This window comes from Apis mellifera, linkage group LG13 (genome assembly GCF_003254395.2).
Source record: "Apis mellifera strain DH4 linkage group LG13, Amel_HAv3.1, whole genome shotgun sequence".
NCBI classification, from domain to species: Eukaryota; Metazoa; Arthropoda; class Insecta; order Hymenoptera; family Apidae; genus Apis; species Apis mellifera.
In genome coordinates, this window is record NC_037650.1 from 1,746,780 (window position 1) to 1,773,005 (window position 26,226).

General features: G+C 19.0%; 2 protein-coding genes across 2 annotated transcripts in view; one reads left to right on the plus strand and one right to left on the minus strand.

Moving 5' to 3' along the window:
• LOC552030 overlaps window positions 1-7,213 on the plus strand; it is a 57,906-nt gene extending 50,693 nt beyond the window's left edge. The window contains exons 5-8 of the mRNA XM_006572115.3: window positions 2,282-3,745; window positions 4,280-4,472; window positions 6,116-6,364; window positions 6,693-7,213. Of these exons, the coding sequence (XP_006572178.1) occupies window positions 2,282-3,745; window positions 4,280-4,472; window positions 6,116-6,364; window positions 6,693-6,872 (2,086 nt within the window). The 3' untranslated portion in view covers window positions 6,873-7,213. The remainder of the gene's footprint in view (window positions 1-2,281; window positions 3,746-4,279; window positions 4,473-6,115; window positions 6,365-6,692) is intronic.
• Window positions 7,214-14,747: 7,534 nt separating this feature from the next.
• Window positions 14,748-16,660, minus strand: LOC727025 (DNA-directed RNA polymerases I, II, and III subunit RPABC4). Its single transcript, XM_001122738.5, has 3 exons — window positions 16,440-16,660; window positions 14,969-15,061; window positions 14,748-14,821 (listed from the first exon to the last, which is right to left on the minus strand). Exons 1-3 carry the CDS (start codon window positions 16,495-16,497, stop codon window positions 14,799-14,801), a joined length of 174 nt encoding a protein of 57 aa, XP_001122738.2. The 5' UTR covers window positions 16,498-16,660; the 3' UTR covers window positions 14,748-14,798.
• Window positions 16,661-26,226: the final 9,566 nt, after the last annotated feature.

A 26,226-nucleotide genomic window follows, 5' to 3' on the forward strand; every position in this document is an offset into this window, starting at 1 on the left:
CATAAAACGAGACATATAAGATGTACAAAAATGTAAAAAAGAATTATCATCTTATAAATATTTTTTATTTTTATTATAATTATAACTTTACGTGTTTCAAAACTATGAAAATTCAGTATAAAATTTTATGTGAAAATAGATAATACAAATACTATAATGTATATGTATTGAAATACAAAATATCACATATAATTATATCGGTTGATAAGTAAAAAAACAAAAGATATTTGTCAAGCGATAATCTTTTATGTATTTGCCATTTTTTAGTAATTTTATCAAATATTTACATGTATAAAGTTATATATATAAAGACATATTGCAGAAAATTCATTTAATAATATTTTAATTCATTATAATTATTTTAATATTATTTGCGATTTTTATTATAAAAAAAAATGTTTATTTTTATCTAAAAAAATCTATTATAAAAAATAAAAATTGATTTTAAAATTTCGAAAAATACAAATATTATAAAAATCAAAAAATTTATTTAAATCAACGATATTCATCTAAATTAATGTTTTCGAATCTTGAAACTTCTGAAGAACAAATTCTTTTTATATAATCAAATAAACTTTAATATATTTTCATAATTATATAAAATAAGAATATTTCCAATGAGAAAAAGCAAATATATATATTATTCATTTTTAGAGATAAATCAAAGAGAATATTAGTGAAATGTTAAAAATAGCAAATATAAGATGTTCAACTTTCGCATGACACAGGTTCATTTTGATCCATTGATATTCGTTATTCTGACTTTTGTTTTAAAATAAAAGTAATCAAAATACATTGCATTTCTTTAACAATTTTTTCAATTAATCTAAAACGAATAACATATATAAGATGAATTTTTATATAATTATAATACATAAATAATAATAGTATAATAATAACATTAGTAATTAATCGAAACATAATGATTTTCATGATAACAGAGAGTGAAAATGAAATATGAAATCTCAATTTCGATAATTCGTACATTCGAAAGATACAGATATTTCATATATAATAAATTGTATTACTAAATGCTTGTGCTAATGCTAAATTTAGCATTTAAGTTATACGAAATATTAAAGTTATCAAAAAAATGTTTTAAGAAAAATAGTTGATTCAAAAGGAATTATTTATTGTATTATATTGTATAAATAATTTTTGAAAAATATTTATAAAAAGATAAATATTTCGATGATTTTTTAATTGTTAAGAAATTACATTGAGTGAAAATTTTAATTAGTTATTAATTTATTTAATCTAATCCAAAATCACAAGTCAGGTTTTAAATAAATTTTTATCTAACATCATCATTTATGTTAATTTTGAGTTTAATTTCATTTCAAATAAAACTTCATTTAATTGTTAGACAATTTAATTATTTATATTGAAATTAGAATATTTTTCTTAATTTTAGACGACTGGTCATCAATTATCTATAACAATAAACTTGATTAAAACTGTGAGTAAAGTGTGACCTAATCTAAAATCTAATTTAAAAAATTAATTTAAACTGTTTCGAAGAAAAGTTTTTATTAATAACTTTTTAATGAACAAATAAAATTTTCATAACTCAGCTTGATGACCTTGATAATATATTAAAAAATCATCAAGATCAAAGGATATTTTTTTTGTAAATAACTCAATTTTTTATTTACAAAATAAATTCTTTCAAATTAATAACATTTCTAAAAAATTAATAAAATCAAATTATGTGTCACTAGCATAATGATTGGATTATATATATAAAAGCAAAAACAAATTGATATTTCTTTATGAAGAATATATAGATAAATTGATTAATATATTCAAAGTGATGATTCTTTTAAAAAAAAAATTGATTTTGAAATCTTTCCTATTATAGTAATATAATTACTTAAATCTTTTACTTATATATCCTTAAAACCTTTTGATCAAATTTTGTGATGTCTTTATTTCTTTGTTTAATTCTTCGTGAAATATTTAATTATAACAAAGTATATATAATTATAAGATATCTTCTATATAAATTTCATTAATAATTAGAATCTGTATCTTTTTAAAAATGTATGAATTTCAAAGTTACGATTTTTTATGTTTATATATGTCCCTGTCTATGACATCCACAAAATTTCATGGATATCTATCGAAATGACATTCATGAATGCTAATAAAATCTGTTCTTCTGTACATTCTTTCATTTTTTCGAATGGAATGCAATATTACTTTTCAATCAATCCATGTATAGTATAATATCTATAGTTCACATATCTTACAAATATTTCTTCTCTTTTTTCACGAACAGCTTTAAAACCAAAGGCAATCTCACGAAGCATATGAAGTCGAAAGCTCATTACAAAAAATGCGTGGAATTAGGCGTTGTCCCAGTACCTACAGCAGTCTGCGATGAAAACATCGATAAAGACGCTATAGCCCGGTTAGCAGCAGGTGGCAATATCGAGGAGTCCTCGGAGGAAGAGGAAGAGAGCGAAGGAGAGGAGAGCGAGGAATCGAGGAGCGAGGAGCAAGAAGCTGCACAGAGTTTGCTAAGTCTGTCGCAACGTAATACGAATAGATATCCAGGATTATTACCATTTGGACGACCTACGACTTATCCTTACACTCTCACCTTCCCGACAACTTCCACATTCGCAAGCGTATCCACCACGATAAGCAACAATACTTGTCTGACTAGCCAATCTGTCACTATGCAAAAAACCACTCTCGTTCGAAACGAATTGTCCCAACGCTACTATTTTTCGAGTCGAATCGGGCCCGAAGACTCGAGGACGAGCGTAATCCAATCATCGAAGAAAGAAGAATGCCCTGATGTCGAAGTGAACGAGATCGTCGATATCGATTCAGCAAATAGTTTGCCGCAGCCCATAGATCTGACAACGAAGCCAGCCTTGCAAACATTGCCCTCTTCCATACCGCAAAGAGCCAGACCAGCAGACATTTTAACTCCCGTTTCGGAACCGGTCTTGTTACAAACGATCGTTCAAACTATGGAAAGACTGCCGATACAGGGGAGAGAGTGGAAACCGGATGCCGAGGGACACATGTTGCAAGCGTATCTCACTGAAAGGCATGTTATGGATAGCAAGATTAAACAACAGTATCGGGTGGGGAACATTAAGAAACAAGTGAAGGAGAGGGATATTTATCCGCAACAAAACTCTCCGAAATCGAGAAGCATTGAATTAATGGAAAGTATTCCAGCAACGACTTATACAGATTCCACCAAGATGCAAATGCAGGCAGTGATAGATTCCAGAATCAAGCATACATCGAAACATACCGCGGAAAATATCGGTTTAACGAGTCCTGTCAATTCGAAATTGAATCACGACATACGTTTGAGCCAAGATATGCCTTCCTCGAATAACATGGAGACTGCCAGACCAGTCAACATAGATAACAGACCTCCGAGCAGAGATATGATTTTATTGTCGGATAACAGACACCATGCCCAATCTCAAGAATCGAGAGTTAATTTTGAAAAGTTGCCATTAATGATGCACGAATCCTCTAAAATACATGAAGTCTCGAGACCGCAGAACATTGATATGAGAAACATGGATCGTATTGAAATGAATCATACGGATATAACGAAACAAAGCATTGCGGAAAGTATTAAACATACAGTTGCGCGGAAAATGGTTGTTGGAGGGCCAGGCTTCAGATCACCCTTTCCTAATGCATCAACCACCAAACCACAAGCTGAATTCTTGCAGCCTTCGAATGGACCTGCCCCTAATTACGTCAGGTGAGTGATATTTCATATATTGATTCGATTATATTTTATTAACTTTACAATAATTTCGATTAATTTTAGAAAGACTATTGCAAACTTATAAACAATAGATAAAAAATAGAGAAAACAAAAAAAATAGAAAAAAATATATTTAATTATTGATTTTTCTATGCGAATTCTAAATTTAAAATTGATAATAATTAATAATTAATAATTTTTTGAGAAAACGTACATTAAACATATTTAAAAGCATATTTAAAAACTGCAAGATCCTTCATTGTATAATACACAATATATAATAATTTAATTAATAATTATAAAATAACAAAAAATTGATTCATTTTTCAGTATTTTTAATAAAAACCAATATATATAATAATATATGATATAATGATCAAAAATTTTTAAATATTTTAAAAATATGAAAAAATATATGCAAATTTAATTTAAAAATTAATTAATCGAAGAAATTCCGATTCATTCACTATTCTTTGATACTATTAACATAGTAATTTACGATGAAAGAACTGAATCTACCGAATGTAGTTACAGTGTGACTGAGGATGGAAGAAGCGTGTGCGGAATTTGTAATAAGGTGTTCAGCAAACCTAGTCAGTTACGGTTGCATATCAACATTCATTACTTCGAGAGACCATTTAGATGTGAAAGTTGCGCTGTCTCTTTTCGAACCAAGGGTCATTTGACAAAACATGAGAGATCTGTTTCTCACCATAATAAGGTAATCAATTTTTTTCATTTGAATATTAATTATTTTATTTATATATAATAATAAATTGTTTTAATTAATTTATATATTTCTTGTAGATTTTTAGCCTATAATTATTAATATGATTAAATTTATGCAATGCTTTGATCATTCATATAATTTTAGAAATAGACGAATATTTTTATTAAAATATTTCAGTATATATATTTATCATTGGATTTGATAACTATTTTAAATCTAATTTATTATTCATTTAATTATCACTTGATGAATGAATTTAAGAATAAAAATAAATATAAAGAAGAAGAAAAAATTATCTTAAAGAAATCTATGCATATATTTATTTATTTATTATGATTCAAAATTATTTTATATTTATCTATATAATACATACTAATTTACATTTGTTTTTATATAATTACTAACTATTATTTTTTGTGATTAATTATATATTAAAAATGATATTGTTATTTTATTGTTCAATAAATACTTAAAATTAATATTTTTGATACAATTAAACTGTTCTTCTTTTTAACAATAAATATTATTAATATTTATTATATCAAATTGATATTTATATTTTTCGAAAGTTTTTTATTAAATTTATTTAGAGATTGTTATATTAAATAAAAAATTAATAATATATAATATTATAATATAATATAATATAATATAATATAATATAATATAATATAATATAATATAATATAATATAATATATATTATATAATATATAATATATAATATATAATATATAATATATAATATATATAAAACATTAATAATAATAATTGATCTCTTATTTAATTAATTTTTTTATTTTTCTTTTTAAATTTTATTAACAATATATTGTTTTAAATGAATATTTTATTCATATATTGTGTCTTAATTTATTGATTAAATTTCAATAAATCGTACTTGGAAAATTATATAAATTTTTAAGAATAATTGATATTAAGATTTAAGATATAATCATCTTCTTATCTTTTTTCTGATTATTTAATAATAAATAATCTCTATTATTTTTATTAACTTCTATTTTTATTTTTATTAATTATAAATTTAATTAACTTTTATATTTTTATTAAAATATTTTACATGAAAAATTTCATAATTATATCTGTTTTCAAAAAATATTATATATATATATAAATTTTAATTTATAAAAATTATAGTAAAAAACAACTGAAAAGATTTCTTCGTCACAATTAAAATTAATTATTTTTTTGCAACTTAATATTGATTTAACAAATATATTATAATATTTTATATAATATTTTATTATAATATTTTTAAATAAAATTAATTGTCTTTACTTTTGAAAATTATATAACATAAACAATTATTTTGATTCTATAGTATTTATAAAAGTAAATAAAAAATATTTAATTAATTGAAAAAGAATTGTTAATTATCGACGAAACAATATTTAATAATAATTTTAATTAAAAAATAAATATAAAATCAAGAAAATAGTAAAATCAAAATAAATATTAGTAACAGCATCTACAAAATAAAATATAATAGAATAAAATAGAATAAACTACAATTTTAATATTAATCGTTATTGCTTCCATATGTACAAGTATATTTTTAAAAATCTAAAATACATTGGATTTTATAATTTGTTTGATTGCATAATTGAATTGTTATAGGTTAGTATGACTTCTACATTCGGAGCTGCAACTACCAGCAATCCTAGACCATTCAAATGTACTGACTGTAAAATAGCATTCAGAATACACGGTCACTTAGCAAAACATCTTCGTAGCAAAATGCATATTATGAAATTAGAATGTTTAGGAAAATTACCGTTCGGAACATATGCTGAAATGGAAAGATCTGGTATCAATTTAAATGATATTGATACTACTGACTGTGATAATAGTCTTACTAGTCTTCAGGTAAGCAAAAAAAAATTTTTTTAAAAATTCTCAAAAATTTTATATTTATGTATAATATTCTATTAAATATAATGAGATATTAATAAAAAATATTATTATTTAAATTCATATTTCGTTGAAAAAATTTTTAGAATAAAAATAAATTATTTTTATTTTAATATAATAATTATAAAAAATTCAAACTTAAAAAATATATATACATATAATATGAAAGATTACTATGAATAATGTTATATTATACTATATTATATAAAAATTATTTTTATTTCGTTATATATAATACTATCAGTTTAATACTATCAATTCTGATATTAATCTCTTTCAACAGATGCTGGCTCAAAGACTTTGTGAAAAAGATCCTACTAAAATTGGACAATGGGATCCTGAAACAATTCCAAGTCAAATGATCAGCGGTGGTGAAACTTCATCGGACGAGGGTGAGCCTGTGCCACAACACATGATGCATCCAGATCCTGTGAAAGTGACAGACGCGGACATGTCTCGATAGTATCATGTGCCAATCTCGAAAGAAGATTCGAAATTTGATATTCGCCATACAAATCTTCAGTTTAGTTAACAGAGACGCGAGTACGGTATGAAAGGCTAAATCAATCTACATTTCTCATGATATGAGAACAGAACGAAATCATGCAATCATACAAGTGCCAACTTTATACGGTGTCTTGCGTATTATGAAAAAGTTAAAAGTACATTTGCTTTGTTGAACATAATATCAAATCAGATTCTAGTACAAATATCCAAGGGAGTAGAAACAAAACTTTGGACAAGTGTAGAGACAAGAAAGAATACTCAAAAAAGAACTATGAAGAAATTTGTAGTCAAGAAAGATTACAAAAAATAATCGAAGACTCATAGTGCCAAAATAATGCAGCGGACAATATAGACAATCTGCGGTGAAATTATTTCAAAAGAACTCGTTGCCGTAATCGATAAAATAGTTATAAATAGTAACAAAATATTATCTCTTTTCGAAGGAAATTTATTAAAAATGTCATTAATTATTAATAGTGTTTATTGATAAAAATTGAAGCAAATGTTTCCAATATGCTAAAAATGCAATTTAAATAAATTAAATATTATGTGATGTACAGCAAATATTATCAAAAAAAATTATTATTATTATTATAATGAAATTCTGATTTATTTAATATTTATTCAATGCGCCAAAGTACATAATAAATGCATATCTTTAAAATGAAAATAAAACAAAATTTTATTATTTTTAACATTCTGATGAATAAATTTTTTCTTTTCACCAAATTATATAATTCAAAAAGTAATATCTAATGATTCAAAAATTTTTAATCGATACTACCTCTTGAAATTTTAACAATTATATTAAATTAAAAAAAAATATTGTTTTTTGATTACTCTTTAGTTTCTAATTAGAAAGTTCTTTCTAAACCTAATTATTATAAAATATATTAATTTGAACTTGTTTAGTTGTAAAAATAAACAGAAAGAATAAATAACATTTGTTTATTTAACGAGCAGGATATTTTCTGTACATTTATATTAAATTGAAGTAAAATTTCATATTTAAGTTAAAATGTTATATTTTAATTATATTTTCTATAAATAGCATTATTCATTTTACTTTGCTTCAATCTCTCAAAAAATTTTTTTAAATGTACATATATAACCAAGTTTTCAATATTTAATATAGTTATATATGTACATAATAATAAATATATATTGTACAGATTTATAACCAATACCACATGTATCACACAGTGTACCAAAATAATGATTTATTTAAATGTCATTCTTAGATTTAAAAAAATATGAAATTAATTTAATTTTATATGAGTTTCAAAAATTTATGAAAAATCATATTATTATATATTCTATTAAAAAAGCAATTATAAATAGAAATTAAATGAAATTGTTTAAATTTTCGATTAGATATAAAATAATAATATATATATAATATATTCGTTTAAAGAAATTATACTAATATATAAATTATTTATATATTTTATATATAATTATTTATATATTTATATATTTATATATTTTAAAATTAAAAAATTTCTGGAATCTGAACATATGTTTATTTATAATATAATTTAATAATTATTTTTTCATTTGTTTAATTTTTTTTCATTATTACAAAAATGAAACAATTCTCTAAAATATATTATAACACCTTTCTTTCATTTATATATATATATTGTTTTTAATACTTTAAATAATTAATTAAAAGAATAATTCTAACTTTTATAATTCTAGCTATTTCTAAAATTCTAACTATATTTTATCTTAAAATATCTCTTAAGAAATATGTGATTCTTTGGAACTCTTATTAATTGAATACAAAATGATTATAAAAATACTTTTATAACATAACTTATCATAAATTAATTAAAAGCAGAAAAGAAATGATTTAAAAGTTAAAAATTTAGTAAATAACTTTTATTTATGAAAATAAACATTTTCATTCAATCTCTAATTATAAACTCTTATGTCTAATATTTCATATTTTTAATTAATATCATACTTTATATTATTAATTAATAAAATAAATACATTTATCATAAAATTGTTCAAAATTCTTAATAAGTATAATAAAAATAATAATGTGCCAAATATTTATTAACATACAATATTATAATTTTAATATTTTATTTAATTATTATGAATATCATTTTTAAATAACAAAATATAAATTATTAAAATTTTATTTGAAAAATTTTGGTACACATGTGAGGAGATACAATTACAGAGTAAAGCGGACATTCTAACTCATTGATAAGGAACATAGGAACAAGTTCTATTTTAGTAAGTGTTGTTTACATTGCTATGATGTTCCAGATAAATAGTCTTTTATTATTGCTTATATTTTTGAAAAAGTAAATTTATACATATTACTGTTATTTCCAACATTTATAACATAAATATTATGCACTACAATTAAAACTATATCCAAATAGTACAATTTGAAAAAAAATAATTCTAAAATATTGTTTTGATTAATTTATTCAAAAAAACATTTACAATTTTTTCAAAAATTTCTTAAAAGTTATTATATAAATATATCATTTATATTGTTTTAAATTGGAAAAATAATTATTTATGTAATCTACTACAAAATATGAAATATAGAAAATAATAATTTATAATTTAATCATTTAAACCTTAAAATTTATTAAATTTGTAACTTAAATATTATGCTATTGAATATTTGTATTTACATAGATATCTATTTTTTTTTATATTATTTTCCTACAATTTACAAATTCATATTTTAATTAAAATAGTTTAATTTATTATTTTCTTTATTTTTGATTTTTATTATTGTATCTAAATAAAAAAACAAATTAAAAATGAAAATAAAAAATTTATCTAAATTTAATTTACTGAAAAAATTGTCAAATGCCAACATTTATGTTTATTCTTGCAGTTTACATTTTAATATAATTTTATTTTATGATAAAATATTTTTTCATTATTATGAAGGAAACTGTCTTTTTCTTCATAATTATATTGTTATAAGACCATAACATATTTATAAACAAAATATACATTTAATTTTAATTTAAAAAACTATAAGAGAAATTTGTAATTTTTTCCTGTTTATCTTTTATAGAAAATTATCAATATGAGATAACCTTCTCAATATCTTGTCCTTAATTATATATTTAATGAATGTGTAAGAGCAAACGTTAATTATATTAATAAATTCAAATAAATAGAATATGATCGTTTATAATGCTCACCTTTTATATATGTATTTTCATGGTTCTTATAACACTATTGAGAGTTAAGATTGTAAAATTATAATTTACATTAATTTAATAAAACTAACAATTATTTATTATTAAAACTTATCCCTTTTTTAAATGGTTATGTTTCAAAGCTAAGATATAAGGAAATCTTGGCTTAAGATCTAATATAATTTCCTTCGAAAATTGATAAAGTATAATTTATAGGAGTATAGTTCATTTAGTAAAAGATAATATTTATATAGTAGTGTTGTATCAATATAAGGTGCAATGGACTGGTATGTGATTCTGTATTTAAAGTGCAACTGTTGCGTTCAACGTTAAAGAGTATTCTAATATTAAAAATTAATATTATATCTAATTATTAATACATGAATCATATATATACATATATTTGTATAATACTAGTATGATCAATTATGAGAATTATTGTTGACATAAGAGAAAAATATGTTTGTATATATTTATGTATAATATAATGAAATCATTTTAGTCTTCATGTTAAGAAGTTCATAATTGGGAACAGAATCGGTTATTCAGATTATTTATAAAACATAATTTTAATGAATCATTATATATGTATATTCTTTATTTTTTTACTTATTTTGAATTTTTTATTTTTAAAACAGAATTAGGTAAAATATATTAAATATATTTAAATCTTCTTAAATACACATTTATTTATTTTTTTATTAATAATTATTATTGTTTTTAATTATATTAATTATATTATATTTTGTATAACAACAAAAATATTATTAATTCAAAAACTGTATTTTAATATGCACAATCAAAATAAAACAATTTATTATCAATATCAACAAAAATTAAATTGAATTTTTATAATATAATAAATAATAATTTAATAATAATTTATTCCTAATTCTGTTTAATAATTGATTAAAAATAATATATTCTTATGTTTAATTCAATTTAATTGTTGATCAGATTATTATCAAACTGAATAACCGATTTTTTGATTTTGCTTAAAATATTTAAGCAGTATATACCTTCCATAAGCGACAGCTATTTACTGTATCTTATAACTATTTACATAATACATAAAGCCCAGTTTTTATACATGTCCCTTATAATATGTCCCTCAAGCACAACTTGTCTTTCCTATTGCATAATCAAATTTTGATTATCACAATTTGTACCTATATGTGCTTGAGACAAAATAGGAAATGAATTGAATGATCGCACAATCATATATATGAGGTCCAGTTGAAATATCGCCAAAAATATCAATATGGTATAGTTTGACATAGTATTTGATGTATATTCATTCTAATACAAACCAATTAAATCATGTATGAATTTTTAAAGTGTGCATGTATGTATGTCCACAATGCCAAGCCAACAATATTTATATTTTGAAGACATAATAAGATAAACAAAATACAACTTTTTCATTAAAAATATAAAATAAATAATATTTAATAAATAATATTAAAAAAAAATTCCATTAAAGAAAGAAATTTTGGAATACAGCTAAAGCCAAATTTCAAATAGTTTAATGTTCATCTTTGAACTATATCTCATGTGATAATTAAGATAGTTCTTTCAAAATATTATTCTCAATATATTTTCGAAATAATTATTTTTTGTAAAAGTATCAAAAATTTTAAGAAGCATATATAACAGAAAATCCTTTACATATCAAATCTATTAATTTAGATCTAAGAAATCATAAATATCTACTTTTTGTCATTTATGTACGTACAGTATAATAAACAATTTGATCTAACAAGAGAAGAATTTTAACTGATCGTCTTCAATTTTATTGCTTTTGTACAATATTATAGATTTTTGATAATTATAATACATGTAAAATATTAGAAATAATTATTCAATAATTTTAAAAATATAAATAATTTTTTACTAAATTTATAATTTTATTTATAATTACGTCATAATTTTAAATTGTAATTATCATATATATATATATATATATTCGGAACATAAGAAATTTCAATACATTATAATAAATAATTGTTTATTATATTTATATTTCTTTCTTTCTTTAATTAATCTAAAAAAATTACTTGATATTGAAAAATATTTTGCAGAATGCTATTCATACAATATCATATTTATATAAATTGGTGATGATGAATTGATAATGGATGGAATGAAATTAAATTAATTCAGCGAATTAATTCATTTGAAAACTTATTTTAAATTTATATTATTAATATTTACATATATTATTATATTAATCTATATACTATTGTACAAAAGCATGTTAAAATCGAAGTTGGGGTTCTTCCCTCGTAAGATAAACTTGTATCCTATTAAAAAACAAACATTGCAAGTATGTTAAATAACATATTTTTTCTATTGTAGTTTGCAAATATTTTTAGATAATTTATACGTAAGTATTATGTAATATACAATTTATGTAAGTTCCCTTTGTGTTAATACACAAACAAGAAATTTTTATAGAATTAATACATGAAATTCAAGTTCGTTATATTATCATTCATACAACTAATCTGATAAAATACAAATCTTATTTTAAAATAAATTAGATTACAAAATACATAAACATAAATCAATAAAGAATTTTAGAATATTTCTGTACATATTTGGTACATATAATATTGTATGCAAAGTATTTATCATTTATAGTAATTAGTGTCATTGAAATTATTATATCAAAAATGTAATTTTTTTTAAAAAAATTTAGCAAATTATCACATTATTAATTTTAAAATCATATTTACAAAAAAAAAATATATATTTAAAAAAAAATTATATATTAAACATTGGTTAAAAAAAATTAAATTAAATCACTACATATTATTAAATATTAACAAATATACAATCCAAATAAAAAAATATTTGACTCAATGTTTGTGCCTAGATATTTTATAAATAATATTATTTATTAAAAATTTCTAAAGAAATAAGAATTTAAAAAAACATTTTGAAAAAAAATAGTTTATTATGTTTTATGTATTAAAAAAAAAAAATTATAAACTAGTTACAAATTTTTCCTATTTTTATATCTATTAAAAAAACAAAAAAAAATTAGCTATTAACTTAATATTAATAAATTATAGTTTGAATGGTATTATTTTTTTTTAAAAACAAACAATAAATTTTTTAAAATTCATTAATTTAACACAAAGAATAAGTTCTTTTATTGTTTGTTTATTTGTTATTACTATGTTTAATAATATATTTTTTAAATAAAGGAAAGGAATACTATAAATGATAAAATGCTTTGTTTTGTATATTATCATTATCGCTATACATTATCGACTAGTCGCAATTTAGAATTTAAAATAATATATTTAGTATAAATTCATATGCACATAATTATAACTATGAACTATTTAATTATTATAATTTTGAAAATATGGACATATTATTGAACATAATGATCAATGAAATATATTAAATGAATTAAATGTATACACGATAAATAACTTTTATCCAAGACTTTTATTCATTTTTAATAAAATGAATTTTGACATATAAATATTTATTTTAAAAACCGAATCTTTTTAAAGATCATTTATAATGTAATATTTTAATAATTATTGCGTCAATCATGATATCTAAAAAAAAAATTCGGTGAATATTTTTTTTATACAATTTTCTTACAATAAAAAATATATCTAATATTTTCTTTCCTTATAGTAATCCTCTCAATAATCTAATATTCATTTGATTCGATAATTTCTGTGATAATAATACTTTTTGATCATTAAGTTTGATCGCCAAATTCGATCTCCTGATTTATCTTTAGTAATCTGATTGGTCGCGACTGCTCGATAATGCAAAATTTATATAACTTTTATAAAAAGTTGGCTTGGCTCCTTCCAAAATCAGTATTAAAAAATCGTAAAACAAACAGGTTTTAAATTTATATATTTTTGATTAGATTATTTTTTTCAACGAGATCTTTCAAAATTATTAAGAAAAAAATGATTTTTATTTTATTTCGAATATATAAAAGAAATTTGTTTATGTTCATAAATGATTTAAATTTTATGAATATTGTTGACAGTAATACTTATAAACAGTTGGTAAACTAATATTTTATGTATATTATTAAGATTTTATAGATACTTTTCCAGGCACATAATTTAAATTATGCTTATATAAAAACTATGTATTATATTTTATAGTTAGAAATGCTACAATAATGAAACATTTTAAATTCAAAAATTTATTAGCAAAAAAGTATTTTAATAGAGGCCAATTAAGCTTCTGCTAGTAAATATCATAATATAATGGGACCGTATTAAAACTTTATACAATATATATAAAAATATGTCGGCTTTTATGAAATGTGAGAATGCTAACATTTTGCTAGTATTGCCATCAGTTTTCTTCCTGATTCTGTGACTCTGTTGAACTACTGATAAAAATGTAATTTATTTATTGTAAATAAAAACATATATTGCTTAAAATGTTTTATATTATGTGATTTGCATTAATATATAATTTATAAAATTTTGGTAAATAAAATAAAAAAATAAATTTCTTAAATTTATCAAGAAAAACTATGAAAAATATTTGAATCAATATATTTCAATCATGGTCATTTTTTAAGATAATATTACAAATTATAATAGTACAATTTTATGAATTCCATGGATTGGGAATAAATATATACTTAATTTACTATAATTGTGTGTATTATTTTATTAAAAACTATTTAATCCTTACATTTATCGTGCATCAAATACAACAACTAAATATTTATTAAGGAAAATTAATTATTATATTTATAATTATACATAAAATTATATATTATAAATAATGTAAATAATATAATATACGAATTTATTACCAACAATATTTAATAATTTTTAATATTTTTTTATTTAGAAAAGGATACGTCTTTTAGTTCGTTTTTTGTACATGATTCTATATCCACATTCTCTGCATCGAATAGGATCTCTTGGTCGTATTTCATTATCATGATGGCATTCTACAAACACAAAAAAAGAGTTAAAAATCATTATTGTAAAAGTATAATTCTTCTTTTAAATTTCATTTTTTTTTTAGGTTTTATAAAATATTTTTAAATAAGTAATAATTAAAATTTGTTCTAATTAAGATTAATTAAAAAGTTTTTTCTGATTTTTTTAATAATATCCAATATTAAAAAAAGGATCAAACATTTTATATATAAAAATTAAATATTCATTAAGATTATTTATATCGATTCGAGTTAAGTTTCAAACCTAATAAAAAAATTATAGTTAATGACAAAAAATTATATCTATAAAAAATAATATTAAATTTATATATAATAATAATTTATCATATAAAAAATAATTATTTTTGGTTTTTTCCTTTTTTCTTCATCCAATATTGTTTATACTGTTTTTGTATTATCATTAATTATTTGCAAATTTTTTGTAATTTTTTATTTATTTTTCTAATTTACCAATTAAATTTTTATTATATTAATATATAGTGTTATTTTTTATTTTTTTATTTTATTTTATCTTTTACATATTTAAAAAATTTCTTTTTCGTTTTTTTCTCCAATTATTTTCATTATTGTATTATTAAATTTAAAAATTTTTTTATTTTCTTTTTCATTTCTATTTTTTCTTTTTTTTTAATTTTGAAATATTTAAATAATAAATTTTTAATATTATTCTATATTATTATTTTATTTTCTATATTATTACATATATTTTGTATATTTCTGATCATTTTTTTATTTATATCTATTTAATTTTTCATTGTGTTCTATCTTTATTTTTTATATATTGAATATATTGAATATAACATATTTTTTAAAATTATTTATTTATATTATATTTTATAATTAATTAAATAATTATTTTAAAAATATAAGAAATGAACAAAATATAATAATAATATAAAAAATTATCTAATGTGTCAAGATAGAAATAAAATACAAAATTTAAGATTAAATAAAAAAATATATAAATTACATAAAATTGATTAAATAATTTCATTTTTTAAATAAAAATAAATTTTCTTAAAATAAAAAATATGTAATGTTATTAAAAATTAAATAATGTTTTATTAATACATATATATATATATATATATATATATATATATATATATATATATATTAATATAATATGCTGTTATCAATATTTGTTTAAATACAATAAAAACTTGATAAATATATACTATATCTTTATTGATATTAAAATTTAATTCAATTATATAAATCATATAGTAAAAAAATAATATTTACATAAAGTTCATATTTATTTTAAAAATTATATATAAAATTATATATTGTTACTTAATTGTTATTTAATTGCAACATATAAAATGTGAGGTTAAAATGTCTATCTATTTGTTTTTACACATACCTCCACAAATATATACCATAGCTTGTTTTGGCGTTGATTCTGACTTGCTAGATTCCATTTTTATAAGCTTTCAATTTGTTCATAAAAAAAGTTTTAATATTTTTGACTACAAATATAATAACATCCTCCTGTACGACATATTCTTATGCGATATACGATTCACTAAACCACGTGACTGTATCTTTCTTTCTGATTGGTAATTTGTTGAGTAAACACGAAACAAGTATAAAAAAGTTATGACAATTTTTCAACATAATAATCAACAGGAGTGTAACTTCTGTAGTATCAAACAAATAATTTAGTAGTAAAATGGATATTATATATAGCAATATTATTGTATTATGACGAATATTTTTACTTGTTTTTTCAATTGAAAACAACAAAACAGATCCAAATTGAAATCCTATGATAAATTTCATCAGCATCGAGCTTTAAGCTCTAGTCGGCAATCCTAGATGTGATCGATTGAGTTCTAAAATAACTGCAAAATATAACAGCAGAAATCAAATTCATTTTTGTTCATATCAAATTTAAATTATTCACTGTAGCGGCAAATATTTTTTATTGATTTTATTTTATTTTTCCAATGATCAATGTCTTTTATATGTGGAATAATTCATTGTTGAATAAAAAAAATTCATTTTTGTCATTTATTTTAGAAGAGAAAATATTACTTTTGTAAGTAATTTTTCTATATATAATTTAAATATTCATTAATTCATAAATGATTTCCAATAAATTTATTATTTGAAAGATAAAATGAATATCTATATATCATATTTTTTAAAAATGAGAAAAATATAAAGAATTTTATATTTTATTGCCAGAATTTTTAAGAAATAGAAATAATTTGATATTTATTTTTGAATGAATATTGAATACTTTAGCAAAATTCTAAAATATTTTAAATACGATATTATATTATATATTATATATTAAAAAGAAATAATATATTATATATTAAAAAGAAATAATATATTATATATTAAAAAGAAATAATATATTTTTATAAATATTTTTATATTTGATTTATAATAAAATAAAGAGAATAAAATAAATAAATAAAAATATGTGAATAGAGTATGTATAAATAAGTTTTTTTTTAATGAAGTAAAAGTTATTAAAAGTTATATATGCTTACATTATAACTTAAAATATAATAGGAATTAGTAAAATAATTAGTAAATTAGTAAAATTAATTTTTCTATGATTTGTTCTATGAAGTTTATTTATTTATTTATTTTTTTAATATTTTCAAATATTTTTTATTTTTTTATAATTCAATATAATTAAACATAGATTTTATTCTAGTAAATCCAATATCTAATTTACCTGAAGTGATTTTATTTCAATTGTTATGTTTAGATTACATATTCAAATGAAATATTGTATTTAGATTGTAATATTATTATTCATTTTATTATAATATATTTTACATTTATTCATATTTATATTAAATAATTATAGGATTAAGAACTGATATAATAAAAATAATGATTTAATAATTTAATGATACAATATAAATGAATTTAATAATACAATATAAATACAATATAAAAAAAATTTTGTTAAAAAAATCACTAATATATGTATTTAAATATATTTATTTTATCAATATGAATATATTTAAATGATCAATATTTTATTTTTTGATCATTAATTTGTAAATCTTTTTTTGACTTTCAATATTTCCCTTCTGTATGAAATTTTTTTTATTTCCTTCTGAATGTTTTATGAAAAATTAATTTTTATATTAATTTTTCTATGATTTGTTCTATGGAATTTATTTTTATTTATTTTTTTTTAGTTTTCTAATAACGATTTGTGATATTTTTGAATATTTGTATATTTTATTCTCATAAATACTCAATTAGATTTAAATTAGATAATTATAAAGCTACTTTAGTATACGTTTGCTTATATTAAATAATATTTATTCTTTTTTATTTGGATTTTTATTATTTTGACTGTATCAAATTCCAAAAATTATGTGTTTGTTCATATAAGTTCTTACAAAATTCTTGCAAAATCATTTTCTTATTTATTAATTTTATTTAATCGTTACCTGGAAAATTAATTTGTAATTTATTTTTAATTCATTAAAAAATATTTCTCCAGCATGCAATTAACTTATTACAGTTGAAGATATGTAATTAATATAAATCTTTAGAATATATTTTTTAAATTTCCATTAAACTCGGATAAAAAAATTTGTAAAAAACAATTTTTACTATTTTCTTTACAATTGTGAGAAATTTCGTTCAAGATTTTTTTAGATATCTCTTTTTATGTTGTGTTTATGTTGCATAATATATTATCTAATAAATATTATCTAATAAACTAATTTTTTTAATATCACAAAATAATTCAATAAATTAAATTTTAAAAAAATTATCATCTTTTAATGTGCCAATATTTTTTGATATCATTATACATAAATTTTGAAATAAATTCGACAATATTCGTTTAAGTTAAAGAAAATTCGTTGCAAAGATATGTAAAAAAAAAGGTCACAAAAATTTAAACTTAAAAGCGGTTTAGAAGCGAACAGTGTTTACATTGAATTTATATAATGTATGTTGATATGAGAAATGACGAACTCAGTTCGTATTAAGACATCGTTTTAATAAGTTTGGTGTGTTAATTATGTTAATTATAATTATTAGAATATAGACAATATATTCAAAAAAATTTTAAACACAAGTGCAAGTGAAAATAAAAATTAAAAGTTTACAAAAAAAAAAAAGAAACTCTTACAAAAAATAGCTAATTTCTTTAATAGAAGTAAAAGAACAATTTAGTATTAAAAAATGGAATAATATAAGAAGTTTTGCAAATATCTTAAAACTCATCCGAGTAAAGATCGAAAAAATAATTATACGTAAAATAAAAATGATTTCAATTATATCAGTTCTAAAACGTGAATTATTATTTGAATTTTACTTGAGAGATATTTTTCAGGATAATAATATTTTATAAGGTGAAACATTTTATAATTTAAAATTTTATTTATCTTATATAAAGTTATATTCAAAAAAAAATGAAAAAATATTGAAACTTTAAACATATTCCAAAAAAAATTGAAAAAAATTGATGCATATATAATCCATTAATATTTACATGTACTAAAAGTTTCATTGAAAATAAAAAAATAAAAGTTTTGTAATATATAGTCCAAATATTTCTATAAAATACATCATCACAAATTAATAATATTAATTCTATTGAATATTTTTTTATTTAAATATTAAAGAAATAAAAAATTAAATAATTATAAATGTAAAATATCATTAAAATAAATAATTGTTAAAATATGAAATATAAACATAAATCATGCAGAAATTAATGTATAAGAAAAGTAGTGTATAATAGAAAACCGTTTTAGAAATTTTAGAAATTTGAAATGTCTTTATTGATTTTCTTTAACTTTAATCAATATTATCGAAGTTTATATATTATATAAATATAAAATGTATTTTATTTAATTTATTTTATTTATTATATTTAAAATTATATTTTACTATAGTTAGTATTATTATTTTAAAAATCAACATATTTTTATTGTTTAATGTTTCGAATATTCAAATATTTCATGAGCCAATAGGTAATAATAATTCGTGAGCTTTTCATATTTTTCTAGTAATTAAAATAATTCACATTTTTTTAAATATCATAGAAAATATTTTGACTTCCATTTCGTCGGATATAATATTCACATTCAGTAAAGAAAAAAAATTTTTTATAACTTTTTTTATTTTTATTATTTACTATTTTTTTCTATTCAAAATCTTTTCGAAATAAATGGATAAAAATCCACTACATCTCAAATTACGAATAGTTTTATCTAACAAAAAAATAAATAATATTCAGTGTAGTAATTTGTAGCAGAAACGGCACAATACAAACAAAATTTTTTGATACAAAACAAAGTATATTGGATAGTTTGAATTTTTTTTTTTTATTTTTTTTATTGGAAAATTAAAATTACATATTCTTATTTCAATACATTAATTATTTAATGTATTCTATTCAAATTACATATTTAAAATATAATAAATATTATATATTATATAATAATATATAATATTATAATATAATTAACATTAATATTATATAATATAATAAATTATTTAAAAAATAATTTATTTATTTACCGATTAATTATTATACTAAATGTTAATATATTTGATCTTTAGAGGATTTAATCTAGAGAAAAACGAATATAAAAATTGATATACAAAAATATTAGATAAAATGAGGAAATAAATAATAAATAATACGATAATAATATAATAAAAACAAAACGATCTTTTTGTTTCGCTTCATCTAATAAAAACTTTTATTAGTTGTAATTTAATAAATAAATCTTAACTAGTATTTTTGTATATTAACTTTTGTGTTTGTTTTTAGAAATTTATCACGTTTGTCTAGATTAAAAGAATGTCTTCGAAAGATGTTCTATATTTAAATCCTTGTATAAAATAACTAAATCAAAATTGAATATTGATTATTTCAATTTTTGTCTATTGTATACTTAAATTATAATTGAACTAATATATGTATATATATAATAAATATATACACTATATATATGTAATAGTATATAATAGATTGTGATATTTTGATATAATTCTTAAACTTTAAAGAATATTGAAATGAAATTTTTATTAAAAAATAATTCGTATTAGAATATATTAAATTCCTTATAAGATAACTAGATCAACATTGAATATTGATTATTTAATTTTTGCAATTCCATTGCATGTTCCAATATTCGAAATATAGTAATACATAGTGATTCAGATTGTAGAATTTAGTGACATTTTGATGGAGAAGAATATTTTGATGTTTAGAAGAAGAATATTTAGATTTTAAAGAATATCGAAATGAAATTTTCATTAAAAAATATTTAAAATAAAAATTATTTTTTGATTATATATAATGTAATATATATGTATATATTTATAATATAGAAATGATAAATATTATATATAATATTATATATATAATTTTGTATATAATATTGTATATGATATAAACGATATGATGTATATGATATTATACATAATCAGAAAATGATTATTTTTTAATATATTTTTTTAATATATATTTATATGATATATATATATATATATATATATATATATATATATATATATATGAAAATAAAAAATAATGCTATTATTGTATTCAATAGGTATTGTTAAATATAAAAAATATTATATATCATTATATTTCAATTATATTATATCATTATATTATATGATTAAATAATGAATTTTTCAATGATAAAATTCAGTATCTTTAGTTAATTTTACTATTAAGAATTCAAAAATTTTCATTTTTTTTTTATATAAATTTATTCTTACTATGAATGAGAGCTTATGAATAAAATCAATTAATAAAATGTATCTTCGTAATTTTTAAAATTTTTTTATTGTTTCTATTTTTAAATTTTTTTAAATTTTTGTTTTTTTTTATTCTTGCGATAATTGTCAAATGGAAAATAATGTACATCTTTTGTTTTAATCATGAAAAGGGAATTTGACATTGTAATAATGATTAATAAAATATCTTATTGTATACCGAGTATATTTTTCGAATTTTTTATAATTAATTTATTTTATAAAAAGGAAAAATTATTAATATTGTGAAACTTTTTAATTGATCAATCCTTGTTATCTTTGTTAAGAATTTTGCATTTTTAAAGAATCACTTAGTAGCATCCTTTGTTAAATGAGCTTCATTTATTTCACAACAATAAAAAAGTTTTTTTTTTTTTAAGTTGTTTTTGAATTCTTAAATTTTTCGAATTTATATTCAATTTGCTTTTTTCTTCCAATTGAATCTTCTTTATTCAAATTTGCATTTTATTTTTTAAAACATGTTACATGATATATATAATTACTGCGGGAAATATGTTGAAATGTACCAAAAATATGATTTTTATTCATGCAAATAAAAATATTTAAGTAATATAGAGTAAATATTAATTACCAGTATATAACTATATATGTAAATATATATTATAATATAAATTATATAGATTACTTATATTTGCTATTTTATTATTATTATTTACATTTACACATACTACAAGATATTATTAATTATTAAATACAGAATGATTTATTAGATACAGACATAAAAATCATTTATATTAATTTAATGTTGAAAATACATTCATAAAATCAATTTTCCTTTTGTAATATCATATCTTTACAGAAGAAAATTATTGCTTCTTTTGTTGCATATCTTGTGATTTATGAACATTTTGTATTTTTTAAAATTTTTAATTTATTAATTAAATAAGAAATATATATCATATGAATGAATCAATAATCTGGAATGAGTTATAATAATTTCAATACAAATACAATTTTCTTCAAATCAAAAAAATTGTACATTTTTAAATTTGTTTGACAATCTTAAAAATTAATTTAAAAAATTTTTTATTGTTCATGTATAATTGAAGCATTAATTTTAAAAATGTCTTATGTATTTTTTGTGTTAATTTTTCTGATTTTAACACAATATAAACACATTTGTATATGTAATTTATTTTTTTTTTTTTTATTAATTGATTATAATATTAATTATAATATTATATTAATATTTCCGATAGATTTTCACATATAGAATATGAAATTTGAAATTTTTTGTTTATAAAGAAAATCTTTTTTTCTTTAATTGTTAATGATTTTTCAAAGATAAATTATACATTTTATTCATTATTTATGTATTTTTAGTTATTTATATTTTTGTAGTTATTATATATTTTGAAGTAAATTACGAATTTCATGAATTTTATCATTTTATGAAACTTTGCTTTTATTGTTCATCAAAATATATAATTTCTTTTTAAAGAGATGTACTTTGTTATCTTTTTTTAATGTGATATTCCTTTTAAATATTGAAAAAAGCTTTAAGTTGCAAAACATTTGATTAATTTTGATTGATTTTAGTCAGAATCCATTGCTGAAGATGACGTGCAGTAACTTGCTAGATATTTAGACGAACTTCTTTAAAACAATAATAAATCCATTGATCAATGATATTTTTTTATCGATATTATCTCTTTTTCTCTAATTTCTAGTGTATCTTTTTAAAAATTTGATATTTTTGATATTGATTGGATCATCATTGAAAATGACGTGATAACTTGCTAGATATTTAAACAAGCTTTTTTGAATTGATTATAAATCCATTAATTAATGATATTTTTTTTTAAAAATCGTCTCTTTTTGTCTAATTTTCTTAATCATTTTTCTTTTTTAAAAATTTAGTACTTTTTGATTAAAAATTATCCAAAGAATAGATGACGAAGAAGAATTTTACATTCTAATGGAATGTTATCTTTGTTAATGTTTTTTTCTTTCTATAGATTCAAATCATTCGTTCTCTATAAAATCTTCGTATGCATGTTTTCATGATTCGTTTCATTACTACCAATAAGATATTCTTTTATAATTATTTTATATTGTATTTATCGAGTATGTCATCAATATTTTCATAAATTTGTTCATTTAACACTATTTTTATTGCAAATATCAGAAATCAGAACAAATGACTTCATCAGCAAGTAAGTTTTCTTTTCAAAGAAATTATTTCGAATAAAATTTTGAAGTATTATTTAATTAAAGTATTTTTATTTACATTAAAGTATCATTTAATTGTTGTTCTTAATAATAACATTATTATTTTATTATATTTTTATAAATTTCATTAAAGTTCATTTAACACTATTTTCAACATCAGAAATCACAACAAATAACTTCATCAGCAAGTAAGTTTTCTTTTCAAAAAAATTGTTTTTTTTTCTGACACATCAAAATATCATTTAATTTGCTTTTCAATAATAGCATTATTGAAAAATTATTTAAAATGGAAATTAAAATTCATTTATATAATATTCATTTGTTAATGATAAATTCTTTTCAAAATATTTTTTATTATACAAGATTTCAAATTGCAAATTTCGAATTTTCGAAATCTTGAATATTATTCTTAATTCCCTATATTATTTATGTTTAAAACATAATAATGCATCAACTTGTGAAAAATTCATTATTGGATATTAGACATATTATCCTGAGACACCATACATTCTTGCAAAAGAAAGCCATTGTCTTCTTTGCATATCTTGCGATTTACGTAACATTTTATACTTTTTTAAACAAATTTTTAATTTATTAATAAAAATACACATTGAATGTGATTATCATATGAATGTGATTATGTGGTTCATCAAATGAACCAATGATTTGGAAATAGCAATAACAATTTCAATGATGCAAATGCAATTTCCTTTATCATTTCAAACAAATCATATATTTTCAAATTTATTTAATCATTCTAAAAATTAATAGGAAAAATTTTTAGTTATTTACATTTTCATAATTTTAATTAATTTTTTTGAATACGATATAAACATTCTATTATATTCTATTCTATTATAATTTCTATTATTTTTTTCTTATCAATTTCTCGAAAATTTTAGATAGATTCTTGCATCCAAGAATATGTAATTGACAATTTATATATTTGAAATTATTATTCCATATTTTGTAAAAGCCTTTAAAAATAATAATTTTTCTTTTTTATTTATAAAGAAAATCTTTTCTCTTTTAGTTATTAATGATTATTCAAAGATAGATTAATAAAAGATAGATAATTAATAAAGATAGATAATATACTATTCGATTTATATTAATTATATAGTTTATATCAAAGTCCGAATGAATTTTATCATTTTATGAAATTTTTCAAGTTTTATTATTTCATCTAAACTTATAAGTTTTTTTTATGAAATGCATTTTATTATCTTCCTTTGAAAAATTCAGAATGCAATACTTTTTTTTTAAAGTATAACATTCTTTGAAAAGAAGTTTTAAATTTAAAATTGTTTGAATGTTAGAATCTGATCAGACTTTACTGCTAACGACATCAGATAGTATTTTATTAAATGTTTAAATGAGTTTCTTTATGATCATAGATCCTTTCATCGTTTTATTTTTTTCAAAATTTTTTTTCTTTCTTCTCTAATTTGCTTTTTTAGAGCATACCACTTTTTCTTTTTTAAAAATTTGATATTTGACTCCAGTAATTAGAATTTTTTTAAAGAATGGATGACATAAATAACAAATTTAATTTTATATCTTAATAGAAGATTATCCAAATAACTTTTTTTTCTGCAAGATCATTGTAGTGTAAAATTTTGTAGTGTAAAATATTTCTTTATGTATTATATGTCTTCATATCCTATTCATTATTATCAATAACATTTTTCATTGATTATTTTATATTTTATATTTTATATTTTATATTTATCGAATATATCATCAATATTTTTTTTAAATATTATGTTTATCCACTATTATATATCAAAAATTATAGCGATTAAATTCATGAAACTTCATTAGCAATTAAATTTTTGTTTTGAAAAATTTTTTTGATCAAAACTGAATCAAAAATCTTCTAATTGTTGTTGAAATTTTTAATAATATAATTATTGTTTCACTGACAACTGAATAAAATAGTGATGACGAATAACAATTATTCGCTAATAAAAATAAGATCTATATATAATATTGTGTAATGTCTGTTTTGTGATTGTATCCATTTTATGCAAGATCATTATACAAAACATATACATAATATTTATATATAATCAGAAATTATCTAGAATGCATGCAAGAAAATCTTAGTTCTAAATCAGATGTAAAAGAAGTTTTCAATTAAAGACTTAATATGATGAAAAAGAAGAAGAGAAAGAAATAAGGCAGCA

Excerpts from the sequence above, each read along its gene's own strand:
- LOC727025 (XM_001122738.5), bottom strand. The coding sequence starts at position 16,497 with ATGGAATCTAGCAAGTCAGAATCAACGCCAAAACAAGCTATGGTATAT. Across the intron at positions 15,062-16,439 it reads TATGGTATATATTTGTGGAG|AATGCCATCATGATAATGAA; the intron begins GTATGTGTAAAA and ends TTGTGTTTGTAG. Across the intron at positions 14,822-14,968 it reads CAAAAAACGAACTAAAAGAC|TTGTTGTATTTGATGCACGA; the intron begins GTATCCTTTTCT and ends ATAAATATTTAG.